Genomic DNA, 14,407 nt, shown 5'->3' with positions numbered 1-14,407 from the left:
GATGTGTGTGCTGATGCTTGTCTGCACATTTAGAAAACGTGCAGCCATAAGTGGCCTTGTTCATATCAAAATAGGTCATTTTCACTGGTGTTTCTTGTATAAGGAGACCAAACCTGACTTTACTCTGCTGTATTTATCCAAAAACGCCTCCTGGCTTGATTTAACCCTTTAACACCTGAGGTGCTGCCTGTGATGCTTAAACATAAAATCTTTAACATACTGTAACTTTTCAACCGTCAACACAATAATTCCAGTAGATTCTGATGGAGAAAAGCGGCCCTGTCTTTCTCCATCAGAATCTACTGGAATTATTGTGTTGACGTTTAAAAAATTACTATAAATCAAAAGGTTCTAATGTAGATTATTAACAGCCAGAGGGATGTGTGTGTTTTCCATTTGTTGCTCCCTGTTTTCACCCCGAACCAGGACTCATTAACAGAAGAGTGAGCAGGTCAGGGTGGTTCTGACTGACTGGTCTGATGATAAGACTGTGTACATGGACATCACTGAGCTGCTTTCAGGGTTCAAATACACTCACATACCTGAAGGGCCTCACCCGAGCTTCCACTTATCTTAATATGTTTTTTATCCTCTGAGCCACTGATGGTTTGTTTGTTGCTGGTCCTGTGCAGTTTGGTGTGAGGAGCTTTTGTTGTGTCCTGTTTTCCAGAACTTCTGACTCACCAAATGACTCCTTCAGACAAACTTGCATCCAGTTTTCCTGCGACTGCACACCTGTCCCCTCTTCAAACATGAGTGTGGTTGTGATTATAGCATGTATCAGTAACAGCAGGAGAAGGACACAATGCCGTAGGAATTACTCAAGCTGACACAACCGTGAAAAAACAGGGAGGGTGGGGGTGGGGGCCTGCTCTTGTTTACTTAAGAGTGTTGATTAACAAAAGGAAGAAAGGTAGTTGACTTGCTAATTTGGGTTAATGTGTTTTTGTCACTTTTACCATTAAATGGGCCATACCAGGATTTTCTTAAACCTTTCAGAGTGAACTTTATCCATATCTATGATCATATATTACCTTTTAAACACTGAAAAACAAATCATTTATAAAATATTCATTATTTTTGTGGAGTCCTTTCATAGCCAGAAGTAAAACGATTCAATCTCTGAGACTCTTGCAAAGCTAGATGATCACCGGTAGCTTGAGCTGCTAGCTTAGTAAGTGTTAATGTTAGCCTGTGGGCGGAGCAGACTCTTCCTGAAAGGGGCTGTCTAACATTGTGACATCAGCATGTGACGACCCGCTCCTTTTCGTGGGTATGGGAGGGGCTGCTGCTGAGAGAGCAGGTTTTTACAGGATTACTCAGAAATGTGTGAACGGATCAAAATACCACTTTGGGTTCTTTATCGTGAGGAATCAACAGTATAATGCACTTAAAAGATCAAAAACTTGGTTTTTCATGATGTGTCCCCTGTCACAATCTGAAGGAACCTCATACATTTCCCTTTATTGTTTACATTGCTGTTCTAAAAACCTGGTGTGTAAACTACTTGGCAAGTCTGTAGATCGCAGATATCAAACACAAGGAAAACGGGCCAAATCTGGCCTGCCAGATGGTTTAGTCCGTCCCAGTTGTGAAGAGAAAAAAATATAAGGATGTTTAAAAAAAGTACGTTTCTGTGGCGAGTTATGCCTCTTTAGAAAAAAAAAAGGCTGAAATATGCAAGCCCACCACTAGGGGGATCAAAGGAAAACAGGTCCAGCATTTCTTTGCAAGCGCGTGCCACATCTGGGTAAGATGCAAAAATGATTTTTTTTTTTTAGTAAAATGCATTTTATTTGAAATCCATTGGCCTCTGTAAATGAATGTGCAATAATAAGTGATCAGGCTGCAGGGTTGGTTGGACATTTGTGAGAAAAAAAACTAAAAACCCCAAAACAAAAACAAAGCTACAGATAGCAAGTTAAGTTAGCAATAGGTTGTTTTGCTGTTATGTTACTGCTCCAATGGGGTGAATGTGGACCCCTAACTAAAATAAGTTTGACACCCCTTCTGTAGAGCTAAAATGCTTCTGCATATTTTTTCTATGGGTGTGCTGCGGGCGACAGGCTGTAGTGAACACCTATACAACGCGCAACGGAAAGTAACAGTGAAGTAGGTGAGATGAAGGCATATTGTATAGATCTTTTTTTAACGTCCTCCAAGTCCTCCACAAAGAACCCGCTAGTGCTGCACGGGTGAGAAGCACATGCTGCTCAGACTCAGCCAGGCTATGTCCAAAATCTAGGGATGTAAAAGATACTAGATATTAGATAGACACCATGTGACCAGCCTCCCTAGTACTGTGCACCATAAGTGTGTGTAGCACACATTATCTTTACAAATACTTCTCTTACCACACGAGCAACAATGATACGTTCCATTTATCCAACGTGGCACCACGAGCCTCAAGGCAACTGCCAGACACAGCTGCACTCCCACTTCTTTATGGGCCAGAAAATCCAAAAAACCCCAGAACCCCTAAGGCTGTACACGCGCTTTGCTTGAGGTTAGATATTAAGACTTTAAGACACACACCTGTACTCCCTTTAAGATGCAGCCGCTCCTCTCTACAACCCTCCTCAGGCCCGGTCAACCCCTGTAGGGGAGCAAATAAAGCTTCAGTAAAAGTCTGAGAGAAAATTGCTTCTCTAATAAACTGAAAGGAGAGTTCAGCAGAGTCTGCTCATGCTCAGGTTTCTTTGGCCGCTGAAGATGCTAGTGCTGGTAGCTGAAGATACTGAAATTGATAGCTGAAGTCGCTGAAGCTGATAACCAATTAAAATATTAGCTAAATGCCAAATTAGCCTAAAAAACTTAAAGAAAAACTTGGGTTAGCAAAAACAGCTAACATGTAACTGAAAGCAATAACTAAACTCCAAAATGACCTAAAAACTGAAAAAAAATCCCCAATTTAGCCAAAACAGCTAGTGTATAAATATTAGCCTAACTCCAAAACAGCCTAAAAAACTTAAAAAAAGACTAAATTAGCCAAAACAGTTAGCATGTAAATATTGACAAAACTCCAAAACACTCCAAACACATAAAAGTTTTAGTAAAAGTCAAAATAGTCCAAAAAGCTAACAGACTGCCATGTTTTTAAACTTTAAAACCGTAACTTCTGACATAAATATGAATAATAAAAAGGCAAGAATATTATTTCATTCTCCATGAAAATATATTTTAACAAAATTATACGAGTTAGAAATGAGCACAAGATAACATCGGTCCAATAATAACAATAAAATAAAATGATCTGGAGGGCCGGATAGAATTACCCGGAGGGCCGAATCCGGCCCTTGGGCCTAGATGTGATCTAGGCTACACTCAGACTGATATTGCAAAACATTTTTTTTGTGGATTTCATCCAAAGGTTTATAAAACATCTACTTTCCAAAACCTACGACCTTTGTAGTGAGCTTTACTGACATGTGAGTATGGGTTGACTTCATTTAGCCAGATTTCTACAATAAGCTGTCAGCATAGTTTAATACACGTGTATTTAAATGAAACCCCATCTGAGGACGTTGTGCTGACCTTGGACCTTAGTTTTTAATCCAGGTTTTTTTTATTAGTATCTCTGTGTTGTCCTTTTGACCTCCCAGCTGATCAAAGCAGGAGTGTTTCTCTTCCTGGAGGTGGAAGGTATATCACCGGCGTCCACATACCCAAATGACCTGCTGGAGGTCATGAATGCAGCTGGTGATGACATCACAGCAGAGTCCTGCAGAGGGCGGTCTCAGTTCTCTAGAAGATCCTTTCCTCAGTGCATTGATAGAGCTGATATTCACTGTGAGATTTGTAGAACTGTCTGTTTTACAGTATTTTCATCTCAAAACTACTTCAGTGGTTTACTGAGCCACAGTGAGTTTGTTTGTTTCCATTTGCACAATGATGTGAAAGGTTGCAAGTAAACAGCGTAAAGAGCATATTGAGGTTTTTTTTAACTGAATACTAGTTTTCAAAGTGCCATGTATGATCCATCCTTTGATGCTGTCTTTACATTACATGACATCGGGAAGAACTGCCACAGTACTCAGTCTCAATGAAAACATGATGAAATCTATTGACTTGATCGTTAAAGAAGCTGGAGTCAGAACTTATTCTGACAACACCGACACTTTCATTGATATAAAAACTTGCTTTAGAAACATGAATTAACCGTTTTGAGCTACTGACTCACATTTTGAGAACGTGACTAGCTTTTACTTTTTACCAACTATGTTTTGCACTAATTGTTTTGAGAAAGGCTTCAGCAGTGATGCAAACTTAATACTGTTGTGAGAAATGCACTAAAATGAGTGAGAAAAACTGCCAATGTAAAAATAAATGTACTATTATTAAAATGCAGAAAAAGGAGACTTAATTTAAAGGAATAGCTTTATTAAACAAGTTGTTTGACATTACAGATGTACCTTCAGGATTTTTACAGGTGAACATACAAACACAGACGAAGTGATGGGAAATTACATGAAAGTGACAGCAGTCATGAGGTGGTTCTTGACGGTTTAACATCTGTTATTTTTTTTTTTTCTTTTCTTCACAATGATTTGACATTGACAACAGTCTATCAGTACATAAGAGACACAGAGCCTCCTCTCCTTATATACAAAATGGCAGTGGTTCGTCCCAAAACCAAGAGGGTTGACTGAGTGGTTTTTGTTTTGTGCCACAGTTCATCACTAGTCTTCCCCATTGGACCAAACAAGAGGCATTGTGTCGTCGTTAAAAAAATATAGTACAGCAAATTTCCTGTCATAGCAAACATTCAGCTGCCAGTAAAAACACAAAAAACTGCTACACAAAGCAAACATCAAAAAGGCCGGTTCACAATGTTTTTCCCAATTATGACAAGTTCACTCACAGGTTAAGATGATTACTCTTAAAATCGGACAGGAAGACATTAGTTCGGATTCATTTGAAAACAAAAAAAACTGAAGAAAGTCATTTAGATTTAAGCTTAAGCCTTAACAGAGGCTTTCATTTTAAAATAACAGAGAAGACTGAAACTTCACAACCTAATCCTCCCATTCAGTCAGCGATCCTCAGCTTTATAAACATGATCTGCTCCATATTTACACAACTCAGGACTTCTCTGTTGCACTGGAGGTAATGCCAGCCAGAGGGAACCTGTATATCAAGCATGGGGGGGATTCTGGCCTCGAGGGCCGTGTCCTGCTTCTTTCCCAAACAGCTTTGTCCTTGAAGCTTCTCAATGATGGAACACACCTGATCCAGGTCAGTGGCAGCAGGTGGGACAGGAACAACTGGAAAATGAACAGAAGTAATTCTGGGGGCCTGGATTTGGACCCCCCTGCTGATCGGTTCTGAATAACACACTTCATCACGTTGCTTTTGATCATCTATCAGTAAAATGTCTCCTCAGTTGCTCACTTCTGTCACTGGTTTTTGTTTTTCATTGTAGCTGCCTTGTAGCATAAATGCTAAACATGCTCCAATCATATAATTAAATAGAGATAATGCAAAGCAATCCCAGACAGAGTCTCCAAAGACCGTCCCCACACTGTAATCCAGTTCTGTGCCAAGATTTGACAAGACTGTCAGTGAAAGTTTGGACTATTGTGGATTTCTGGGCTAAAACATCAGTTCTTCTGCTGGTCAGTTCTTAAAGTGTGGAAGATAAATTTAGATTTGGAGCAAAACCTGATAACGTAAAAAAAATTAAGTCTGTAAAGTATGTCGATTTGTTATTAACTCCTGACTGAGTCACAGCAGTCTGAGCAGAGATCCCAACAAATACAATGTCGCCTTGGACTCTATGTGTTCTCATTTTAGTCATGTGCTGCTGAGTTTTTAAAAAGCATGATGATTATTCCCTAAGAACGAAACTTTTATGGTGCAGCTATCTTCCCAGGTCACTGCGCTTGACTGTTAGGTGGAAGGCCGAACGTCTTTTGGATAAGCAAATTTGAGAGATTAAAGCGGTAATCTCACGCTGCCAGCTATTGCAAGTTGACCCACAAATGTCAAACTCCAGTCCCGGTTGTCCTTTCAGATATCTATAACTTATTCACTGCAAAGGCAGGAAGATAGAGAAGAAGAAAGATAAGAATCCTGGAATAAGAAATCCTTTTACTTTATGAAGTTTAGTTCTGGTTTCCAAACCACTGTTTCTATCATGTCATTTGTCACTCGGTTGTGCCCCCAACTAGTTGTAACGATTCAGTCAAGCCACATTTTGATTCAATTCACAATTCTAAAATTGCAATTTTGATTTTTTTTAGATTTTTTTTCCCAACACAATGAATTAAAGGCATTTTAAGACCAAGTATGTTTTCTTTTTTGTCCCTCTACATCAAACTGTCTGAATTCCTACTAACAGGAAGGATTAAACACAAATAAACAATTATACATAATACTGAAATGATCACAAATCCTTTTAGACTCGGTTCATGCTGTGTTCACACTCAGCGCAAATGACTGTTCACGCGCAGCTTGCAGAGAAAAAAAACACACAGATACAGACACACACACGTCCACACACTCACAGCGAGCCTGCATGGAGAAATGTGATCTGCTCTGCATTAGTCTAAACATGTTGACGAGTTTGAATCTTTTATTTTTATAAATTCCTGAAAAATCGTTAGATCCTTACTGACTCGCTACCTAGAGAAGCTTTGTGTCATCCACTCACTCCTAATCTGAAGAGGTCAACACTCAAAGGTTCTGACACTGGGGTCTTACCTAAAGTTGCCTTTGCATTTTAGAAGATTTGCTTTCATCGTGAAAAAAAATGGTTGCTACTTGCATTAATAAATGGAAAACAAATTTTGCTTGTTCCAGTTTCCTTGAACAAATGAAACTGAAATGAGTTCCTTCACTACTCACTGCATAGTGCAACTAAATAGGGTGTTTGTCATCTTGTAGTTTTGTCTGAATCTACAATTCCAAAGTCGAGTGCCCAGAAGTCTCTGCCGAAAACTTGTGTCTGCATCGATGCTCACTAGATCGTTGCATTACGTTTGCATTATTTCTCATGTGAAAAAAAAGATTTCATAAAGTTTTCCTCATCAGAACAGAGTGGATTCATAAAAAGTCTCAGTAAGATGTTCATATTTATTAGGTTTTTACTACTTATTTGTGACATCATATTTGCTGTTAAAAAGAAGTAATAATGATGGTGTCTGAATTGCTTTTAAAATTCAATACACTATAGTACTGCACTATATTGATTTTTTTTACTGGTTCTGGAGTTAGGAGGGAATTTGGGGGCCAATCCTCCAAGAGGAGTGATACAGAGCCCTCTGTTACTACAGGGTTTGAGGAAAGGTTTTTTTTCACATGGATGCGCTCTGAACCACAGAAGTTTATATTTAAATGTAAGTAATGACTTTTTGTTGTAGCATGACCTTTTTAAAGTTATAAAACCGCAGTTGTTATGTATATTCAAGAGGTGGAAGCTCCGCGCTAAAGCTAGCTCACCGGCGACTATTGATGATGTCATCAAGTGGAAGTGATGTCCAAATTTGGAGACACTATATTTCCATAAGTGTCCGTTTGGAGGGCTCAATGTTGGGGTAGGGAGAAGGGAAGAATTGAGACAAACTCTGTCTTGTTAGCTTGTGCGCTTTTAGGTGTGACTGAGATAAAATGTTGCCTATCACCCACTGTATGAAGTTGTTTATGAAAAAGAGCTAAACTTTTATCAGCTAAATGTTTGCTGCAGGGGATGTTTTTATTTTACTGTGAACCTTCAATGTAAGCTAAGCAGATGCAGGAAAAAAAAAATGCCTCATGGATTCAGTCCTGATTCGTTTTCCTCTTCCTCACAACTTTATACTGAAACAACTGTAGTGTTTTTAAAAGGAAAGGAGGTAAAAAAACAGCAAAACAATATTTATAAATCATCCAGTGATCTGAACACAATCATGTTTTTTCTGCACATCCTGCTTTAGTCCACCAGGCTAAGCTCCGCCTCCAGCCCACCTCAGCTGGTTTCCTCCAGCTCTGCATGAACGTCACACACTAATGGTTTGTGGAGGTGTGAAAGCTCAGTCGTTTTAAACTCATTCACAGTACATGACCCCAGTCAGTGTGCTTCTGTGAGGATGAGTCTGGAAACCTCTGAAGGCCGTTGCTGTCCTGCCGTTGCTTGTTCGTCTCTATGCGCCTCAGAACTGCGGAAGTCCACAAGGTCAGCTCCAAGCTCCCCGATGCAAAGCAATGTATGAGATGGTCCCAACCTATGTACACCAAAGGAAGAACAAGCAATCCGAGCTCCAAAAACAAGTCTCCGTGTCTCCACAGCATGCAGTGTCCAGTGTTTGGAGAGTCCATCCAGTAGTCCCTCATGAGTTCACCTCCCAGCGGCTTCGTGTCTCTGCCTCCCGACGGCCAGCTCCTTCTCTCAGGTGCAGCATCCTCGCTCCGCGGGACAGAAGAGCGGGGAGCGTGACGGCAGGGACGTGGAGGTAGACGCCTCGGAGGATGAAGAGGAGGATGAGGCTGTGGAGGGGAGCAAGGAGGGGTAGGGGCTCATCTTGTCAATGTTGACGTAGGTGGTGTTCAGGAGGACGTAGTGCTCGCCGCTGAAGCTGGAGAAGATGGCGGAGATGCGGGACACCAGCTCTGAGAAGGACGGCCGCCGCTCCGGCTTCGGATGCCAGCACTCAACCATTACGGTGTAGCTGTGCAGGAGGAGAGGAGAGATGTTAAAATGTAGTTTTATGAGACAACATTCATGAAATCCAATCTAAACTTTTACATCAACCTTTAATATAGTTTTTTTTTAATGAGGTATGAAATAGCAACAGAAATCCATGAATTGCATTGCTTCAACTAGAGTTTATGAAAAGAGTGTCTTGTTTTGCTTGTTTGACTGTTTTTTTTAATGTTTTCATTTTGTCTTTTGGGTTTCTGTGCAGGCTGGGTTTGACTCCGCCCATTCAGTAGCTTGCTACAGCAGAGCTTGCTAGCTCAATGCAGCGAAGCATGCTAGCTTACTACAGAGGAGCGTGTTAGCATGCTACAGCGTAGCTCACTAGCTCGATACAATGGAGCTTGCTAGAATGTTATACTGGAGCTCGATAGCATGTTACAGTGGAACTTGCTAGCATGCTTCAGCAGAGCTCGCTGGCATGCTCCGCTGTCCATCGGGCAGCTGACTAGCGTATCAAGATAATCCATTGAATCCCCACTTAACTCTCGTGCTCTCTTTTGGGGTCCAGATGATCCCACTTTAATGTAAACATGCCCAGGGTTCCACAAGGATTGAATCAATGGGGGGGGCACCAAAGAAACTGTGGACAAACCCAATCAGGGCCCAAACTTTCTGCCCACTTTGAAAGCAGATGGGTCCAACTTGGCCTTGCTGGCTGGGTACATGCTAAAAACTAAAAAAACCATGATTTCCATCGGAGGGGAACAGTAAAGAACTCTCCTCCAGACTTCAGTACCAGCTCAGGCTCAGCTCTCCTTGACTTTACTTTTGTCATGAAACCTTTTGGATCTGTTACATCTTGGTTTGTGGTTCTTCCCTGCATCTAAATTCCCTCCTGCTTGCCAAACTGTGACAATAATATGCTGCTGAAAATTTTATTTAGAAACAAACTTCTTCTGAATATAAGAAACTGGTTAACAATCATTCATAAATAATTTAAAATAAAATGAATTATTGGGCTTTTAAAAATAATCTCCATGTGCGTAACATCTAATTTCCCTCATTTGATGAAGTACTTTTACAGGGTTTCACCTCTGAAAAGTATTTTTAAAAACATCCCATCTTAAGGTGTGTCCTTATTGCAAAGTTTTGCAGGTCGTTCGGTTTTGAGCCCGTTAGTGCTGTTCATGTAATAGGTGTGTGCTCTCTGCCTGACTATTAGAAATAAGGACATTTCACAGAATGTAGTCTGTGTAGTTGTCCTACGGGCACTTACTTATCCTGTACATACCCTGTACGTGCGGTATTTGTCCAGGGACAGTACTCGCAACATAAGACTTAATGTAATTAAGGCATAAGCTCTAAAAATAACTTGATTTTACCCACAGATGTGATGACATGAATTTTGTTTAAGACATTTCCTGAACTTGGTTCTTGCTTATGACTCCAGTTGCTTCTGCAGCTTCGTTCTTTTTAACATAACTCATAATGTTACACCTCTGTGCTCTCGTCTGTTAAATGGAGCTGACGAAAAGGCAAACACTTACAGGGTGTCGGGGCAGAACTCCGGCTGCAGCAGCCTCCTGCCCTGCAGGAGAAACACGGTGATGTCGAAGGAGTTCACGTCAGAGTATGGCGGGGCTCCACGAGTCATCAGCTCCCAAAGCAGCACCCCAAAGGACCACTGAGGAAAGAGGGGAGACAGGCTTTTAGAAACCCACTTTTTCCCTTCAGAAATCAACAGAAATCAACACCATATTTGCTCTGTGATTATCGCCTCACCACGTCTGACTTAGTGGTAAACTTGTGTGTCTGTAAACTTTCCAGAGCCATCCACTTGACAGGCAGCTTGACTCCGCTCTTGTTGTGGACGCTGTAATATTCTTTGTCATAGATGTCTCTGGCGAGGCCAAAGTCTGCCACCTTCACTGTGTAGCTCTCATCCAACCTGCCAATACAAACTTCACTGTTACTCATAAATTCATAGATATGTGTTTGTATGTGTGTGTAGATTGGAATGTAATTGGGTTTACTGTATATGACAAAATGCTGTTAGAAAGTCACACATTGATAAATTGTACTTAATTCTACATGCATCCTGTTTATAATATGATATCATTAAATGTGTTTCTGTCACTGTAAAAAATAGAATCTTAAGAACGACAAAATATCCGTGTTTAAAACAAAAGTAAAAAGTCTTACTTTTAGAAAGAAAATCTTATAAAGAAATAAAAAATATATATATATATATATCTTAGTTTAAGAAAATATGTCTTAGTGACAATAATTTTTTTTTTAAAATAGGAATTCTTGATGAGACTGCTTTTCTTACCAAATCAGCAGATATTTTTTGCTGAAAGTTTGCCAATGAGGTAATAATTTTTGAGTTATTTCTAAGTTATAGCAGTGTACAGTTGGTGCATAATAAATTGATGAAAAAATATAATTACAATAAGTTGTGGACATTAGTGTTGGCCTCTACAGATATTTTTCGGTTCCATTAAAACTCTGTTCTGACACATTCCAGAGGAAGCGAACCAACATGACTCGTGTATAAATGTTAAAAGAAAGTAACTGTTCTGGTACATTCACACCGGACACGGCAGGTGTGGTAGGGGAGTCAAATTTTAATGTTAAGTCAATGTAAAGACGCGATCTGACGTGGCGCAACTGGGGCGTCTGGCATGGCATGGCTGCTCGAAATGAGGATTTTCGTCATGAACTTCCATCCGTTTTCTTAACCCATGGGGGCCTCTAGGAACCCGGAAACTGTCCCAGTCGGGATACACCCTGGATAGGTTGCCAGCCCGTCACAGAGCTCATTGAGCTGGATGGACGGCTACAGCTGTCCGGTGGATAGCATAGCAAGCTAGTGAGCTCCACTCCCCAGGCTCCGGCAGATCTAGCAAGATCTACTATCCAGGCTGCTGGTCCCTGGGCAGTGGAGCGCCCATTCTGTTTGCCCGCCGGCGGTTAGCTGCCTGGCAGCCCGGAGAGCCGCCGCCATGGCTGTTGTAGCGTGCAGAACCCCTCTAGCTTCATCAGATTATGATGTTTTTCTTATTATCATCAATACAATAATAAAGGATTCTCCAGTTTTATTTTTATTTCCCCTCTTGGGTTAAAGCTCAAACTGGAGCACAGACAGACGGATATAACTTTAAAACGGCCCTCAGGTGCAGCTCTCACTGCAAGAGTGAAGTACACAGAACCAAGAGAGACTGAAAGATCTGGTGAAAACAAACTCAGCCATGAGCTTGCCAGCATCTCTGTAGAGCTCTCCAAAACATATAAACCCGAGCTACTCGCTCAACATCATCCATGTTTTCCATGATGTGGCAACGAATAATTTACAGAACAACTTCGGTGGTTGCTCAAGGGGTGTCAAGGCGTTGAGCAGTAAAGTCGAGACGCGTCTTAAGAGAGGCGGCAGATGCGATTTTGACATGTCTCCCTCATCTGGTGTGAATGCCCCGTTGTAGCACAGGTTATAGCTTTATTTCTCGTCTGAACAGAATGCTCTCTAAACATCATGTCCCAGCATGCTCTCTGAAGCTACAGACACATGGTATGTGACACACATTTAGACTGATGAACACATTCACGATGGACATGCAGAAAGGGGCTTCTCCTTCTTTTTTTACTAGCGCATGTCCCCCATGTACAGTTGGTTGCTAATGAATCTTGTTCTAGACTTATTCTTTCACAGCTCTATTCTGATACATGAAAGATTTTGTGTCCGAATGGTCACAAATCACAATTATTAATTTCTTCTCCATGATCAATTTTCAAATGTTTGGCACTTCTTGTATAAAAAAGGGACGCCATTTAGATGTGAATACCAAATCAGAGTCTCCAATTGTTCAAACTGCAACCCGGTTTTAGCTTTCAACGCTAGTGCAATGGCTATGCATTTTGTACATTGAGCTAAAAAGAGTCGTGCTGTGTAGTGATGAGTGAACGCCAGAGTTTTGAACACGAAAGCTCAAAACATGCTTAGCATTGATCTTCTAACAGTAGCCCTGATGTTTATTCCAAAAATTTGTCAGCCGACAACTTTTGGAGACCGACATCTAAAAGTAACAAACCACCTGCTAACCCTTGTGTTATCTTACATATGTTGACACTGGGAGTGGGGTCATCTGGACCCCATAAGACAGCGCGCTGAACTTTTTAAAAATATTTTATTTTCACTGGTGTCCATGGCAGACATGAAATCCTGTCCACCTTCATCCACATTAGTCATGGGATGGATAACAGGTCAATGTAAGGCTCGGGTCATCTGGACCCCATAAGATAGCACAAGGATTATACCCAGGCGGCTACTGGAGACTGGCGTCTATTAGAAACTGGCCACAACTAGAAGATATACAGTGAATATCCACTTCCATAGACTTAAATCTGTGTCACCAAGGGTGGTTTGAATGCAGCTTTATGGTGCATGTTGGAGCCATTTGGCTGAAATTAGATTATTTATTATAGATCATGATATCCTCTCTCGGTGGGTGGAGTGCTCCTGCCTCAGGTGGAGGAGTTTAAATATCTTGGGGTCTTGTTCATGAGTGAGGGAAGATCGGACCGTGAGATCAACAGGCGGATTGGAGCGGCGTCCGCTATTATGCGGTCGCTGTACCGGTCCGTTGTGGTGAAAAGAGAGCTGAGCCAGAAAGCAAAGCTCTCAATTTACCGGTCGATCTTCGTTCCAGTACTCACCTATGGTCATGAGCTCTGGGTCGTGACCGAAAGAACGAGATCCCGACTACAAACAGTTGAAATTAGTTTTCTCTGGGGGGTGGCTGGACGCTCCCTTAGAGATAGAGTGAGGAGCTCAGTCACCCGGAGAGATCTCGGAGTAGAGCCGCTTCTCCTCCACATCCAGAGGAGCCAGTTGAGGTGGTTCGGGCATCTGGTCCGGATGCCTCCTGGACGCCTCCCTGGAGAGGTGTTCCGGGCATGTCCTACTGGGCGGAGGCCCCGGGGAAGACCCAGGACACGCTGGAGAGACTATGTTTCTCGGCTGGCCTGGGAACGCCTCGGGGTCCCCCCAGAGGAGCTGGAGGAAGTGGCCGGGGAGAGGGAAGTCTGGGCATCTTTGCTTAGACTTCTGCCCCCGCGACCCGGTCCCGGATGAACGGAAGAAGATGGATGGATGGATAGGTCATGAACGCATGCGCCTGCCATTCTTTGACCGTTCTGGTCTCCTACTGTTTAAATGCATTTTGGTTGCTGCTGTGTCTTAATTAGACTTTACCTGGATTTAGAACTTGTGCAGCACATTAATCTTAGACCTTGTTATCATGTTATTGTCGTGTTTAGTACTTTTTTTTGCTTTAAAGGATATTTTTTAAGGTTTTACTTTGTACTTTGTCGCTCTTTAAGAAAGGGCAAGAAAATAAATTCCATAAAAAAGGAAGAACCCTTTTTTCTGAAGCACGCAACAAGACAGTTATATGAATGTTACTGCGACAGCAGTTACAGTACATGTTATAGCTCCCATCACTCATCCAGACAGAATGTTCTCAAAGCACCAATACTAAGCGGGCTCTCTTGATGCCACTATGACACAATCATTTCAATAGGAGGGGAAAACTGAAGCTCACATGCAGTTCCTGGCAGCCAGATCTCGATGGACAAACTTCTTGCTGGCCAGATACTCCATTCCGCGGGCCACCTGGAGCCCAAAACCCATCAGGTCCTTCACCGTGGGGTTCTGCAGGACACATTCATCATCACTGTTATTGCCTCCTCTCATTTGAAATCAATCCAACATCGGAAGGAAAGCTTGAACTT

General features: G+C 41.7%; 1 protein-coding gene across 2 annotated transcripts in view; it reads right to left on the bottom strand.

Moving 5' to 3' along the window:
• Positions 1–4,363: 4,363 nt before the first annotated feature.
• met (MET proto-oncogene, receptor tyrosine kinase) overlaps positions 4,364–14,407 on the bottom strand; it is a 96,395-nt gene continuing 86,351 nt past the window's right edge. The window contains exons 18-21 of one of the 2 annotated variants that reach the window (XM_024261881.2): positions 14,218–14,327; positions 10,400–10,565; positions 10,165–10,301; positions 4,364–8,645 (exon numbers count right to left, since the gene is read on the bottom strand). In XM_024261881.2, the coding sequence (XP_024117649.1) occupies positions 8,366–8,645; positions 10,165–10,301; positions 10,400–10,565; positions 14,218–14,327 (693 nt within the window). In that variant the 3' untranslated portion in view covers positions 4,364–8,365. The remainder of the gene's footprint in view (positions 8,646–10,164; positions 10,302–10,399; positions 10,566–14,217; positions 14,328–14,407) is intronic. The other variant, XM_024261880.2, reaches the window with a different exon arrangement.

The sequence above is a fragment of the Oryzias melastigma genome, linkage group LG6 (genome assembly GCF_002922805.2).
Source record: "Oryzias melastigma strain HK-1 linkage group LG6, ASM292280v2, whole genome shotgun sequence".
NCBI classification, from domain to species: Eukaryota; Metazoa; Chordata; class Actinopteri; order Beloniformes; family Adrianichthyidae; genus Oryzias; species Oryzias melastigma.
This window is presented reverse-complemented; position numbering and strand designations above follow the sequence as displayed.